This window comes from Chelon labrosus (genome assembly GCF_963514085.1).
Source record: "Chelon labrosus genome assembly, chromosome: 22".
Lineage (NCBI taxonomy): Eukaryota > Metazoa > Chordata > Actinopteri > Mugiliformes > Mugilidae > Chelon > Chelon labrosus.
Window position 1 is genome coordinate 19,248,431 of NC_140355.1, and position 14,250 is coordinate 19,262,680.

A 14,250-nucleotide genomic window follows, 5' to 3' on the forward strand; every position below is an offset into this window, starting at 1 on the left:
AGCGCTAATTACTCCGCTCTAATCGTGATTTCCAGGGGATTATCTGACCCCCTTTGGTTTTTTTTTTTTTTTTTTTTTTTTGATTTCAAAAGGAAAATGCCATCTTAGATGTAGTTTCCAAATCCGTCCGCAAATGTTTAGCTGGGAGCACATGTGGTTCAAGTGAGAGGGCCTCCGGGCTCAGGCCTCCTGCACAATCACAGCAACAACACACACGCTGGCCCCGGAAAAACACGAGATTAGAAAACACAGACTGTGCGTAAAAGTTGGTCCAGACGAGCAGGGATGAATAAATAAATAAACAAATAAATCAAGCCAGACACCTGTTGCATTCAGAGAAAGTTTAAAATATTACACCCATTAACCTTATTTTTTATTTTTTTTTTACTTTGCAGAAAAGTGTATCCACATTGTTGCTGGAATCTCCGCGCATCAGAGCCAAATTAATTCAGCGAGCGCGGTGTTTTTCTGTAAATGATTGTAAATAAGCGACTGTTTGCCTTTCAAAGTTCTCCAGCTGGACTCAATAAAGCGGTTTCCCTCGTTATTAACCTCAAAATTACTGATAATAGTTCATTCAGAACATTCAAAACTCATATCAGGACTAATGGTGGGGTTCTCTCGGCGAATAGTTCCACTTTTTCTTTTTCTTTTTTTCCCTCCCTTCCTTTTCTTTTTATGACGGAGTTGTTATCGTTCAGCGTGTTCCGTAATACTTTCATAAATCGTCTCCAATTCTCCAAAATGGTGAAATAATAGGCCTTGTCGGCCACCCGCATTTTACAGTGCTGTAAAAATAATGAAAGTCATATTGCTCTGCGGTCTCGGATCTGCTCGAGCAAACGGCACAAGTTTGAAGGAGGTCCTGAGATGTTTTCTAAATTGCTGTGAATTTTCATTTTTTTATATTAATTTTTTTTTTATTTTTTTCCCCTTTTTCTGGAAAGTTTTGTTCGCTGTGCGCAAAGGGCAAAACACAGATTTGAGCAACTGAGGGGGAAAAGATATATAAAAGTTACCATCGTTATGTTTCTAGAGTTTATGTCCAGAGCGTCTTAAAGAAAAAGAGAAAGCAGATTAAATCAGTTAAAGCTGATTTAATCACACCATCAAGTCAATTACACAGAATACACTCTCTAATAGTCTATTAAACATTCATTTCTTTTTATTTCCTCGAAGGTTTTCTCATTTTGTGAGCAACATTTCCACAGGAAGTGGCCCGTAAGAGGCCGTTAAGGCAAACTTTTAACTGAATTAAATAAATAAATAAATAAGTGAATTAACTTAAAAATAATAAATAAATAAGTATATGACTGAATAAATATTCACGTCTATGATTTTATTTTTTATTTTTTAGAAAACTAGCCATTTACAATTAACTATTATATGTCGTCATTTATTTATTTAATGTTTGTGTATAACATTATTTTTTTTAAGGCATCGTTGCCCTTCCAGTCTGCAGGGAATGTCAGTCAGTGTCTGCAAACACACACACACACACACACGTGTTTCGTTACTACATAAACGACTTATTCCTGCAGCGTTTATTTAATATTTATTATTTATTTATTATATTTAAATCGATAAAGTGCCCCAGCGAGGAGGGGACATCCACGGAGTGCAGCAGCTTTCATCAACTGGACGATCCAAAAAAATAAATAAAATGCTGCAAGATGCACGATGTGCAAGACAGAAGAAGACAAGACACACAGGTGTGTACGCATGTTTGAGATGTATTATGAGTAAACAAACTTTTAATAGTTAATAGAAGCAGTAAAGCAGATAAAATACAAGATATAAAACGACAGGATAGCAAATTTAATTTAATTTAAAATTGCTATTATTATTATTATTATTTTTTTGTTGTTGTTGTTGTTGTTAGTAGTAGTAGTAGTAGTAGTAGTAGCCTAGTAGTAGTAGTAGTTGCACCCTTTGGCTACCCCAGTAGCCACCTGACCTGACCCTGTGAATGAAAGTGTATTGATTTCCTCAGTGTTTCTGCCCCCGTGTGGTGCACTCGTGTTGATCCTGCAAACAAAACCCACCCCAGCCTCCCCAGCCTCCTCACCCTCCTCACCGACCACAGGATACGTGTACCTGACTGATCCTGCACAAAACATCCAAACTTGTTGTGCTCGCCCAAAAGTCTAACACGTTACTTTTCCCTTGTCGTTAGAAGCCCCACTGGTCGTACGTCCCCTGCCTTCTGAAGCCCACTCTGAGGTGACCATGTTCAGACTTTTCATGGTTTTCCCCAAACATCACGCGCAAACATGAGCAATATGCAAACAATTATAACCAAACTGAAAATGAACATTATCTTTTTTTCTCTCTCTCCCTCGTTTGATGTGAAGTTTCTCCAGCGCGGAACAAAAAAAAAACTTAAGTATCTCTGCTAAATTGTCTCCATGTTTGTTTCAGTCCACAGTGGCCGCCCGCCTGCATTTCCCCCTGCCAACATTTTAATGGGCATGTGCAGCGGGTTTGTGCAGCTATGGGGAGACAACGAGCGCGCGGGGCAAATGTGTGTTTTCCTACGCCGAATATAAATGTAGTATTTCTAAGTTTCCAAAAAGCCCTCCTCAGACGGAGCTGGGGTTGTTCATAAAGCTCAGTTTAATGAGGTTTTTCTTGCTGGGAGCCTCATCTGAGTGGATTTTATGACTTCATACTTAATTATTATGGCAGGTATACAAGCAAACAGCTGCGTGAGGACAGTTAAATGCAGAAGCTTTAAGCTATCCAAATGGAACAGGTTTATTTTTGCACTTCTAGCGAGCCTCGGGAGACGTTTATGTCGGACTGTGCTTTTGAAACGAAGGGTAGATGTCCTCGTACGCAGGTGGACGTGAACAGGTGGAGCCGCTCCCGTCCCTCGGTCCTCTTCCCTCCTCTGTCTTCTGTGTGCTATTGGAAATCAAAGGCAAACAACTTGTCTCAGGCAAGCTGCAAGTAAGAGAAGACCTGGCTAGCATCCAAATGTTTACAGGCCCAATTGGTTATCCTTAAAGCCCATTTGACCCCCCTTCCCCCTCCCCCCCTTTTAAAAGAAAACACTGAGGTTGAGCAATTTCTCCCTTGATCATTCCTCTATTTGGCATTAACCCCTGGAAACGTACTAAAAACGGGTCAGGAGTCGTCGTGACGGCGTAAGAGCAGACAGAGCCGGCCGAGCCGAGCATGTGTTCACATGATCGGGGGCAGCAGTTTACAGTTATCCCAGGTTAACTGTATTATCCCTGCTGTCTGTTTTTATTAAAGTCAATTGCTTTCCTGGAAACCTGCTGGGAGTAATTGCCTAAAAACAATAAAAGAAAGTGAAAACTTGTAAGTTTCCACTAATGGAACGCAGCTCTGTGTTTAGCAGGACGTCCGAGGAGCTGAGGATATCTGATTGGATCTCAAATAAATGCGATCCTGCAATTATTTGGATAGAAATCAGTTTTTTTCCTTTAACGCCAACACATAATGTAATGTTTTTCCACAGCTCTCGGGTTTAGGAACAGGTGAGAAAATACAATGACCTCAAAATATTCCTTTACAAGGCCTTTGATAGGATCTTAGACCCCAGACCCGATGATTACATGAAAAGATGACGAGCTATTTTGGTTCCCAGAGTCCCCGTTTCATTTGCTTATGTTGCTTTGTGAAAAAAAAAAAAAAAAAAGGGCTCAGAGAATATTGTATGTGGCACATTAGTCACGCGACGGCAATTTACACGAATCAACAAAAATGTGTGGCCTGTCATGGAGACGTTAATTGCGCCATAATTGGCTGAGAGCGGAGCGACGGCCAAGAGCGCTCCGGTCCAAGTGAAAATTGACCTTGCGGTTAATACAAAAACTCTGGCGCATCGTGTCAGCTTTGACGCGCATGAATCTGAGTTGGGATCGACTCTGCTGGGTTTTTTATCTGCTCTTGTGTCAACATGCTGCAGAGGAAGAAAACAAAAAGTGATTCAAAATGTCTGTAAGGTAAGGTAAGGCCTGTTCCCTACCTTCTTCTTCTTTGGTCTGTGCTGCCAGTTTAGTTTCCTTCTTCTGCTGCAAAAGCTTCATTCTCCACATAATACACAGCGTCGCATGGAGGTAGGGCTGCAGGGTGGACGCCGTTCACGGAGCTGACAGGACGCCGTGCCTCCTGGCTTATAAAGTTATATGGAGGTGGAATATACAGCACTGTCGTGGAGCTTTGCAACACAACCGGTTCAGTCATGCCTTGAAACACAAACTGACCGTCCCTTGCGGTTTGCAGCCTCGCAGGTATTGCAAAAGCCTCCTCTTACTCTTCCGGCAGCTGAGCGCAGGGCCAGCAGGAGATGATGTAAAACTTGCAAAAGCTGGTGAGGATGAAAGTCCCGCTGGCCGAGATCAGGATAGGCCCCAGCAACTGGGTCCACTCGAAGCTGCGGTTGGTTTGGTAGCGCTTCCAGCCCATGACGGTGAAGGTGACACCCGCCAGAGCGAGGAGGGCGCCGGAGAGCAGCAGGGCGACTCCGGTCTTCTTCCAGTCCAGAAAACTGTGACGAGAAGACGGCGTGAGCGCGTGAGCCGGGTCCGCCGGAGGATGTCTGCTGTTGTTGACCTCCATCGCGGGCCGGTGTCCCACCGTGTAAGGCCAGACATCGCGGTGTCCCAGCTGATCCATGAGTCCTCCAAATGTCATCTAGCGTTGTGCAGTGTCACCCAGTGTGTTCAGACACTGGGTGACACTGCTCCTTAGAAACTAAAGAAACACTGAGTAACTCTGAGGACTCTTGCCGGTCAAGAGGACAAGTTATAGGTTAACTTGAAGTTCAGTTTTGTTGGCCAAAAACATCACGGGTGTTCAGGTGAATATTTTAACATGAGTGAATTCACTCATGGGGACAATGGGATTACTACTGAGTGAGAGCTGTATGCACAGAACTAGACCTGTGTTGGCAAAACTGAGAAGATTATGGCAGAAAAGACCTTTGGGACATGGAAAATAATCAAACTGTATTTATGAGTTACTCATACACCAATCAGGCATATTATTATGACCACCTTCCTAATGTGCAGGTCTCCTTTGTTGCCTCCAAAACAGTTGTGACTCATCAGAGAATGGACATGGGCCTTCTGGGGGTGTCCTGTGGTGTCTGGGAACAGAATGTTGTTAGTGGGGGGCCTTTGAGGGGAGGGGCCTCTGTGGATCATCCCACAGATACTTGATCAGTTTGGGATCTAGTGAATTTGGAGGCCAGGTCAACACCTTGTGCTGTTCTTCATGTTTTTGTAGTTGTTCCTAAAGTGTTTTTGTGGTTGCATCCTGCTGGGGATGGCTGCTGCCATCAAGCAGTGTCATTGCTATGGGGTGGGGGTGCCTGGTCTGGTCTAGGTGGGTGCTACATGTCTAAGTAACATCCACACCAATGAATGCCAGGTCCAAAAGTTTCCTAGCAGAACATTGAACTGTCATAAGATGTTTAATGTTATTTACTTCTCCTGTCAGTGGTTTTAATGTTGTGGCTGATCTGTGTACAGACCATAACGTGCAGTATAAAGACAATGAGAGAATATCTGGTGTCTTAGGGCTATCTTAGCAGCTGGGAAACACAGAAAACTCCATCTTGTCGCATCTCCTAACTGCTGCCATGCCACGCAACTTATCGTGCGGCGGAGCTTCGAACAATCAGTCTGTGGCATGTGCGAGCGGAAGGCCTTAAAAACGCATCACGCTATACGTGTCGCAGCGAGATGCTAAATGAGCTGCACACGCGGCGAAAACCACACGCAGGCGAAGGAGCCTCGACACATGAGCGGCGTCGGCGCTGTCTGTCGAGGCCAGGAAAAGAGGTTTAATGCAGATTAAAAATGCGATGACTGACTCAGAGCTCCATTCACATGTTTACATTTATGCACGAGGAAGCTTTATTCTCCATTAGTCTGATCCTCCTTTTATGGCTGAATGACAAAGCGAAAATATCTATAAGTCTCCTTTAGTCATTCAGCGTGTGGGGCCTCCACGGTCTGCAGCCAGCAGCCAGACGTGTGTGTGCTACAGTAGAAAAAAAAAAACCCACGTATGTTCATGAAATTTTAATCCTGAATGCAAACACAGTGACATGCAAACATGTTTTCCAGCTGAATCTCATAGCAGTCTGCTCCACTTCCCCCCCCCGGTGCACAGCTTGCATTCGCCTGCATTAAAGCACATGTACATAGCGTTGCGCGGGATAAGGCCGCCAATCAGAAAGCGGGATGAGGCGCCGCTAAAACCGACACACACGCGACGCCGCGACGCCGGAGGGCTGATCAAACCTGGATCCGTGTCCTTTAGACGTGCGCGGCCGCCTGTTTTACCGCAGCCTCAGCTCGTTTCGCTCGGCCCTAATGAACGAGGGGACAGATAGCTGCACAAAGAATCCATACGAGCGCAGTGTTTAAAGAGCCTCCCCCGAATTTAAGGCTGCGCAGATTCTTTCAATTAGCAAACTCCAAATATTTATGGAGTGAACATTTCCTCTCCGGGAGGAAGGAAAGTTCCCTCTCTCCCCGTGTGTGTGTGTGTGTCTCTTCGGTTGAGTCACTCTGGGGATGTATTGATCCCCTGGGCTTATGCTCCATTTCCCCTCAGCCCTGCCGTCATCTTTTAAAAACATCCATACAGTCTTCTTGTCGTTCTGAATCCGAAGCGGTCGTAAAGTGGCAGACGTGCACACATTCAGGAGTTGAACTGCTCTTTTAAACAACGTGTCACGCCGCACGTTGCTGCCACTCCCGCTCAGAGGATGACTCCTCATCATCCCCCTGCTTCCTGTGTTTGCTGAAGTATCCTCCAACATCCAGCCTTCCTTCGGAGTCCTTCTTTCTTCTCCCTTTAATTTCTCCTCTTGCATCTGTTGTGTTCTTTCTTTAGGGTGGAGGGGAGGTAATGCACCTGTTTTAGCTTTATATAGGAGTTGCTCCATGTCCTCCAGGACCCATATGTTCTGCATGTGTGTGCAACATTTTTAGTTTTAAGTGTTTCTGTCAATTCCCCACCTTCCTTATCCGACTTGAAGCTCTAGGTGTCACATTATGGGTCTGCAAGGAACCGAGGAAACTGGTCTGCATAAACAAAACTGCAATAACTTGACATACACCGATCAGGCATATCATCCTAACATTGTGCAGGTCTCCCTTGTGCATCCAAAACAGTTGTGACTCCTCAGAGAATGGACATGGGCCTTCTGACGGTGTCCTGTGGTGTCTGGCAACAAGAATGTGGTTAGTGTGGGGGCTTTGGGGGAGGGGCCTCTGTGGATCATCCCTCAGATACTTGATCAGTTTGGGATCTAGTGAATTTGGAGGCCAGGTCAACACCTTGTGCTGTTCTTCATGTTTTTTTGAGTTGTTCCTGAACCGTTTTTGTGGTTGCATTCTGCTGGGGATGGCTGCTGCCATCAAGGAGTGTCATTGCTATGGGGTGGGGGTGCCTGGTCTGGTCTAGGTGGGTGCTACATGTCTAAATAACATCCACACATCTGCAACGATGAATGCCAGGTCCAAAAAGTTCCCCAGCAGAACACTGAATTGTCACAAGATGGTTTAAATGTTATTTACTTCTCCCGTCAGTGGTCACAATGTTGTGGCTGATCGGTGTATATACACTGTATGTGACCTGTTACCTTCAGATAAGAGTGTGCTTCAGTATCACCATCACAGCCGTAGCCGTTGCAATGCCAGACTCCGCCGAGCCGCTAAAGAAGGACCACCGCAGGAATTAAGATGTGACCATTTCTCAGTCATCCCCTCCCCCAGACACACACATGCTTCCTCTGACAAATAGCCTGTGACGTGCCTCTGTGAACATGGCACGAAAGGGTCCACTCCCTTTCCCCGGGGCTGATAAGGCGGCGGATTCTGCCACTGGACGGGACTCTAAAAGCACGAATCTGAATCTTACTTCCACAGAATCTTTTCACCTTTCCAAAAGCAGTCAAGAAAAAACAAACGTAAAAACGTATGACATGAGGAAAACGGTAGCGTTTCTGTTGCTGTTTGCAGTTGCCAGGTAGCGAGCAGCAACATAAATAGTGCACGTCATTATCTTTTCCTGACCCGGGGCTTAAGGTTTCACATGACTCAGCTTCTTAATGTGCAAAAGGAGCAGGAGGGTGGAGGGATACATAATTGGTCATTCTCAAATCATCCAATTCTAAAGAATGCTTTAACTTCTTCCAGCAACTGACGTGCAGAACATTTATTTTTTAAATGTTTTACCATTTTAAATTCAGCCTTTGATATCATGCAATCCACCAAGAGGACAGAAGGTCCTTCTATCCCTATAAAGAAGATTTATAGACTTAACAGGCCACATTAACTGCTCTGTTTCAACCCTGTGTAGGGTTAAAGCCTCTGTTGATTTAATTACTATATATACTGATCAGGCATATCATTATGACCACCTTCCTATTACTGTGTAGGTCTCCCTTGTGCCTCCAAAGCAGTTGTGACTCATCAGAGAATGGACATGGGCCTTCTGAGGGTGTCCTGTGGTGTCTGCTGCCATCAAGGAGTGTCGTTGCTATGGGGTGGGGGTGCCTGGTCTGGTCTGGTCTAGGTGGGTGCTACATGTCTAAGTAACATCCACATGAATGAATGCCAGGTCCAAAAGGTTCCCAGCAGAACAGAGGAACAGTCCTTCTCCTCTCCAGAGGACACAACGTCCATAATTTCCAAAAACAGCCGGTGGCATTTCTGGGTGTTGTTAAAATATGGCTTTCGCTTTGCATGGTAGAGTTTTAACTTGGACTTGTAGGTGTAGCAACAAAACTGCAATGGTTTTCCAAAGTGTTCCTGAGCCCACATGATAACATCCTCTACAGAGGGATGTCAGTTTTTAATACACAGGTCTCAGGCATTCACTATTGGTTTTCAGTTTTCTACTTTATGTGCAGAGATTTCTCCATATTCTCTGAATCTTTTGATGATATTATGAACTGCAGATGAGGAAATCCCTAAATCCCTTGCAAATGTACATTCAGAAACATTCTTCGTAAACTGTCAGACTCTTTGCTCACGCAGTTGTTCAGCCTTTCAGGGAGGCTCCTTTTATACCCAATCATGACGCTCACCTGTTTCCAATTAACCTGTTCACCTGTGGACTGGTCCCAGCAGGTGGGTTTTTGAGCATTCCCCAACTTTCCCGGTTTTTCTGTATTTGCGCCTGTGCCAGCTTCTTTGGAACGTGTTGCAGGCAACAAATTCAAAATAAGTTTATCATTTTGAACATTAAATATCTTGTTATGTAGCATATTCAAATGAATATAGGCTGTAAAAAAAGATTTGCAAATCATTGGATTCTGTTTGTTTTTAATTCATGTTTTACACAACGTCCCAGCTTCATTGGAATTGCGGTTTGTACTTCTCCTAGTGGTTTTAATGTTGTGGTCCTTCAAAAGTCCAAATCTGAATCCTATGGCAATAAAACATTAAACTCCTATAGTGTCTGGTGTCTTGATCAGCCTTGAGAAAAGAAGTTGGAGGATGTTTTAGGACATTTTTAGGACGTCTCTTCTTGGTTTTCTCTGAATTGAAGAACCAGCATGAAGGCTTTAATTGAATCAGAAGAACCCCTGTAAGTATGAATTGTTTGGTTTTCATCAGCTAAGAAGGACCCTCTTGTCTCATCTAGTGGTTCCTCTCTCATGGAGCGTGGAGCCCGTCCTCTAACCTTCGTTATCAAATGTTTTATTTTATTGTGAAACGTGTTACACAGCTCTAAAGATTGTGAAACTTAAGAAGTCGATGACCTGCTGCAAGGAGTTTCCTCCTCTCCTTTCATTTTTCACGTCAGATTTCTTAACGCTAAATTGTGTTCATATTTTTATTTTTTTTTCGCCGCGGGGGGAAACAGTTGGCAGAGTCCTGCTGGCTGAGTGGAAACTGTGACAGATATACCCTTGGATGGGATGGGAGTCTGACATGTTCAGGAGTTTGAGTTATTCTAAAGAGGTCTTCTGGGCTTTGGAGCTCGTAGGAGAGGCCGAGCAGAGGAATCCATATTAATGCAATAAACTTACACCATGCTTGTTTGTTCAGATGGTTTTCCTCGTGGCGAAGAGGGAGATCAAATGGGCACATCAATTATAAATCGTCCATAAATGTTACTGATGTGGGTCTCCCTCTCTGGATCGTAGAATAACTCAACTCTATGGCTCCGGTGGGCCTTTGGACAAACATAGCTGTGATGGCGGACAACAAAGACTAAACGCTCCCCCAGCGCTGACTGTTTCACGCTGCTGATTCTGACGGTAAGTCTCTGTCGATCGATACCAGACACTGACGGAATTCCCTGTGTTTTTAAGAAATAGTTTTGAGAAAGGCCCGAACCCTTATTAACCCGCGGTACAACACGTGCACAAATGACCTATTCTTCTTTAAATGAACATGTACCACCGTACAGTGTTGTTTTACCAACAAACAAGATATACTGGATTAGTTAGTTTGAGCTTCACTTCGTCTCCTGTATCCAAAAAGTTGCACGTAAAGATACCTCGAAGACTACTGCCCAGGGAAACTGGAGCAGCTAGGATTAGATAGGGACTTAAGAAGATCAGTTGGTCTACACTAGTGTTTTAATTTCAGATGATCGTGTATCTTTGAGCCTCGACTGTCTGGATTCCTGTTGAACATGCTCAGTCATCTCAGGAAAAGGTAGCACCACAGATGTACACTGATCGGCCAGTGGCGGTTTATACCTTTGCGGGACTTGACGCCGCAACCTACGTACAGTACGTAGCCTACGCCAGTGCGAGCCATTTATACTTGTGTGGTCGTCAATCTGGCTCATTTTTGTCTCTACTTCCTGCTTCACTTTCAACAACGGCGAATGAAACCTTTGCCGAAAGTTTGCCGAAGACGAGTCATGCAAATGTTTGTATCTCTGAACCTCCTCAGTCAACCTTTCCTTGATGTGTTCCGTCTTTATTGATCCGGAACAATCGATTCGAAAATTGCGGAGATGGAGAAGCAGCCGGAAAATACTAAAGCGTAAAACACGCAGCTAGAGAGCGGACCAATCACAGCTCTCTTACAGCGGTCTGCGTCGCAGTGACGCGCAGTTATAGGCGGTTTAGGCTTCTGCGTCAATGCAGCGCCGTAGCTACGGTGACTCTATGCAGACCCTAACGCCGTAGCCTGACGTGCACCTCCCCAGAAATGTAACTACGTGTCGCGGTGACGCAGACTGCAAGAGCTGTGATTGGTCCGCTTGGTAGTGGCGTGATTCTGTTTTAGTATTTCCGGCTGCTTCTCCATCTCCTCAATCTTCGAATTCATTGTTTTGGACCACATCGAAGAAAGATTGACTGAGGAGGTTTGAAGGTACAAGCTTTTGTGTCGATTGAAAGTTTCAGTCGGCATTGTTGAAAGTGAAGCAGGAAGTAGAAACAAAAATGAACCCAACTGGCAAAAAAGACGAAGCGCCAACTAGCGTTTGGGTGGAGTTGTTACAGAGCGAGCCAGACTGACAAGCGCACATGTATAAAAGGCTTGCATTGGCCTAAGCTACGTATGGAGGTTACGCAGTCTATGTCCTGTAGATGCATAAACTCCGCTTTACATTTCGGGGGAGGTGCACGTCAGGCTACGGTGTTAGGGTCTGCGTAGGGTCTGGGCTGTTGCCGTAGCTACAGCAGAAGCAGCAGCATAAACCACGCATTATGTGTGTCATGGCCCTTAGAGTTGCTGATAAGCAGTTTAAGACAACTGGGTGTAGTTTCAAATTTAGATGTAAAAGTTGAGGCAATCTGCAAATCTACTATAACTCTCTGCAAGAAAGCAGAAAAAAGTAAATTTTCCAAAATGTCTAGCTACTCCTTTATGATGCAATCTTCTTACCTGCCTCAGCCCACACACTGATCCCGGCCACACACAAGAGTCCGCATGTGGACCAAACGCACTTTTTGGATATGATTTCAGCTCACATATCTCACTTTGGCCTTCCAGAGAATAACATCATCATACACAAGAGACCCTAAGATCTTTTCCTCCCCGTCTGAGTGAGGCGGACGGGGGAGGGGGGGGGGGGGGTGGAGGGGAAGTAGAGTCAACACTGATGGCTCACACATGTGGCTGTGAAAAAAGGCAGCTCAGAGGGTGTAATTCAAACGGCAAGGAGGAGGTCTTCAGACGGAGAGACACCCGGGAGGACTGAGTGCGTAAATATGCACAAGGTGTTGATGTAGTGCTGAGCGCGTACGCACAGTCATGCATACATCCTCCCGGAGCGGAGCAGAGCGCTGCACTGGAGTTCTCGCAGCGCAAACAGTACATTAGTAACACATGTGTACTTGTGTCTTCAAGCTTTTGTTTAATGCTCCATCACGCTGCACGTTGATGAAGAGCTTAAACCTTTTGACAGGGATTATTTTACACAAAAGACAAAAATTGTTCTCTTTATACCTGCGTGTTAAATCTGTCAGTCAGGGCCAATTCAAACTTCTCAACCGAAACGATGAGCACACCGTTTCTGGTACCCAACCGTCTCCGCGCAAAAGGTTCACAAGGTTCGTTAATTACCAAGAGAATGGGGGAAATTTTTTTTGGAAGGAGTTCCTGCTGTGGAAGCAATTATCTCTGAAGCACTTAGAGTCACATAAAACTGTCTAAATATACAGCGTACGCTACACTACAGGTTCCCGACGTGTAATGCGCTTCGGAAAGAACCGACGTGTCAACATGTGACCATGACGTATTGACTGGGCTCATAGCTCTCCCCGCGATGACCCGACCGTAAAGTGCCTAGAGCTACTCAGGTGGACGTTATGGGATGTCGGACCGTAAGAGTGATCCATCCTGGTTTGAGTTTGAGGTAAACGAGAGTTTTAATGTCAAGTTCAAGAAGACAGTTTTAAAAAGCTTATTTATAATGTTGAACGAAAGTTGGTCTACGGATAATTTTAATTTTGTGCTCAAACTTCACACGATACAATACGATGTATTTTTATTTATCCCAAAGTGAGAAAATTTGCATTTGGTTTAAAGGTTCTACAACGGCAACGACAATACCCAACTCCCCACTAGGTGCCCACTTCTGTCAACCCCAAGATGGTTTTCGCTGATATGTAGTGAAGAGAAAGCAAAGTGCACCTTTGCCTCAAGCCCTCCCAAAACAGCTCTTCAGGAAGCCAATGGGTGGAAGCTACTTGGATGGGTGGCGAAATGTCTTCAAGAAACTCAAGCTGACCTTAGATATACCATGACCTGGATGACTGAATACCCCCAGAAGCTAGGATCGCCACAGAACATGACCCACCGGATTCCCGAAGAGCGGTTTTGAAGCTCAGTGTGGTGCCTCAGACTGTCGCCATCTTGGCATTGCCTGGTTGTCCAACTCAAAGATGATAAAAGAGGTTGGGTGTGATTGGAGTCAAGGTGCTAGCCACTCAAAACAACCATTCCCTTAATTAGCTGGTAAAACTTTAAGCATTCATATATCCTAATTTGAATTTTCTATAACATTTGGACGGTTTAACCTGGAAGCCTCAAGTGGCCATTTGAGAAACTGCAGTTTGTCTTTACTTTTAAGCCGCTGAGGTTGCTGCTCGGTCCATTCTAGTCTTTAGTTAGCGTCACCATGAGAGCAACATTCACATATGTTCCTATTTAAACCCCTACACCCCACCAGTCTTTTAGAACTGAAGAATGGATGGGTGGCGAAATGTCTTCCAAGAAACTCAAGTTGACCTTAGATATACCTGGATGACTGACTACCCCCAGAACCTAGGACTGCCACTGAACACCACCCACAGGATTCCTGAAGAGCAGTTTTGAAGCTCAGTGTGGTGCCTCAGACCGTCGCCATCTTGGCATTGCCTGGTTGTCTTACTCAAAAAATGATAAAAGAGGCGGGGTGTGTGTGGAGTTAAAGTGCCAGCGACAACTCAAAACCAACCATGCTCTTAATTAACTTGCATAACTATTAAGCATTGATACATCCCAATTTAAATTTTCTATACCAGGCTGTAAACATGTTTATTTCTGCTGTTAATTTGGACATCTTAACGTGGAAGCCTCAAGTGGCCATTTGAGGAACTGCAGTTTTTGACACTTCTGTGTTGGCTGTATTTTATTAGCCACTGATGCTGCTGCTGCTTGGTCCGTTCTAGTTGATCAAAGTCCATAAACGTCCATTAATGTCCATTCAAAATGTCATGGCAATGCACCCGAGGTCGTTGGACTAAGGCATTTTGTACAGTCTTCACCATAAAGGTCAAAGAAATCACACAGAACACGCTTAAAG

The 14,250-nt window shown here is 44.7% G+C and overlaps 1 protein-coding gene across 1 annotated transcript; it reads right to left on the minus strand.

Annotated features, from left to right (window-relative positions):
* Positions 1 to 2,620: 2,620 nt before the first annotated feature.
* Positions 2,621 to 4,665, minus strand: tmem174 (transmembrane protein 174; the record flags this gene model as incomplete). The annotated part of the gene is given in 4 exon segments (XM_084572443.1): positions 2,621 to 2,907; positions 3,998 to 4,026; positions 4,030 to 4,281; positions 4,285 to 4,665. Coding segments are annotated over 4 exon segments (777 nt in total). The 3' UTR covers positions 2,621 to 2,792.
* Positions 4,666 to 14,250: the final 9,585 nt, after the last annotated feature.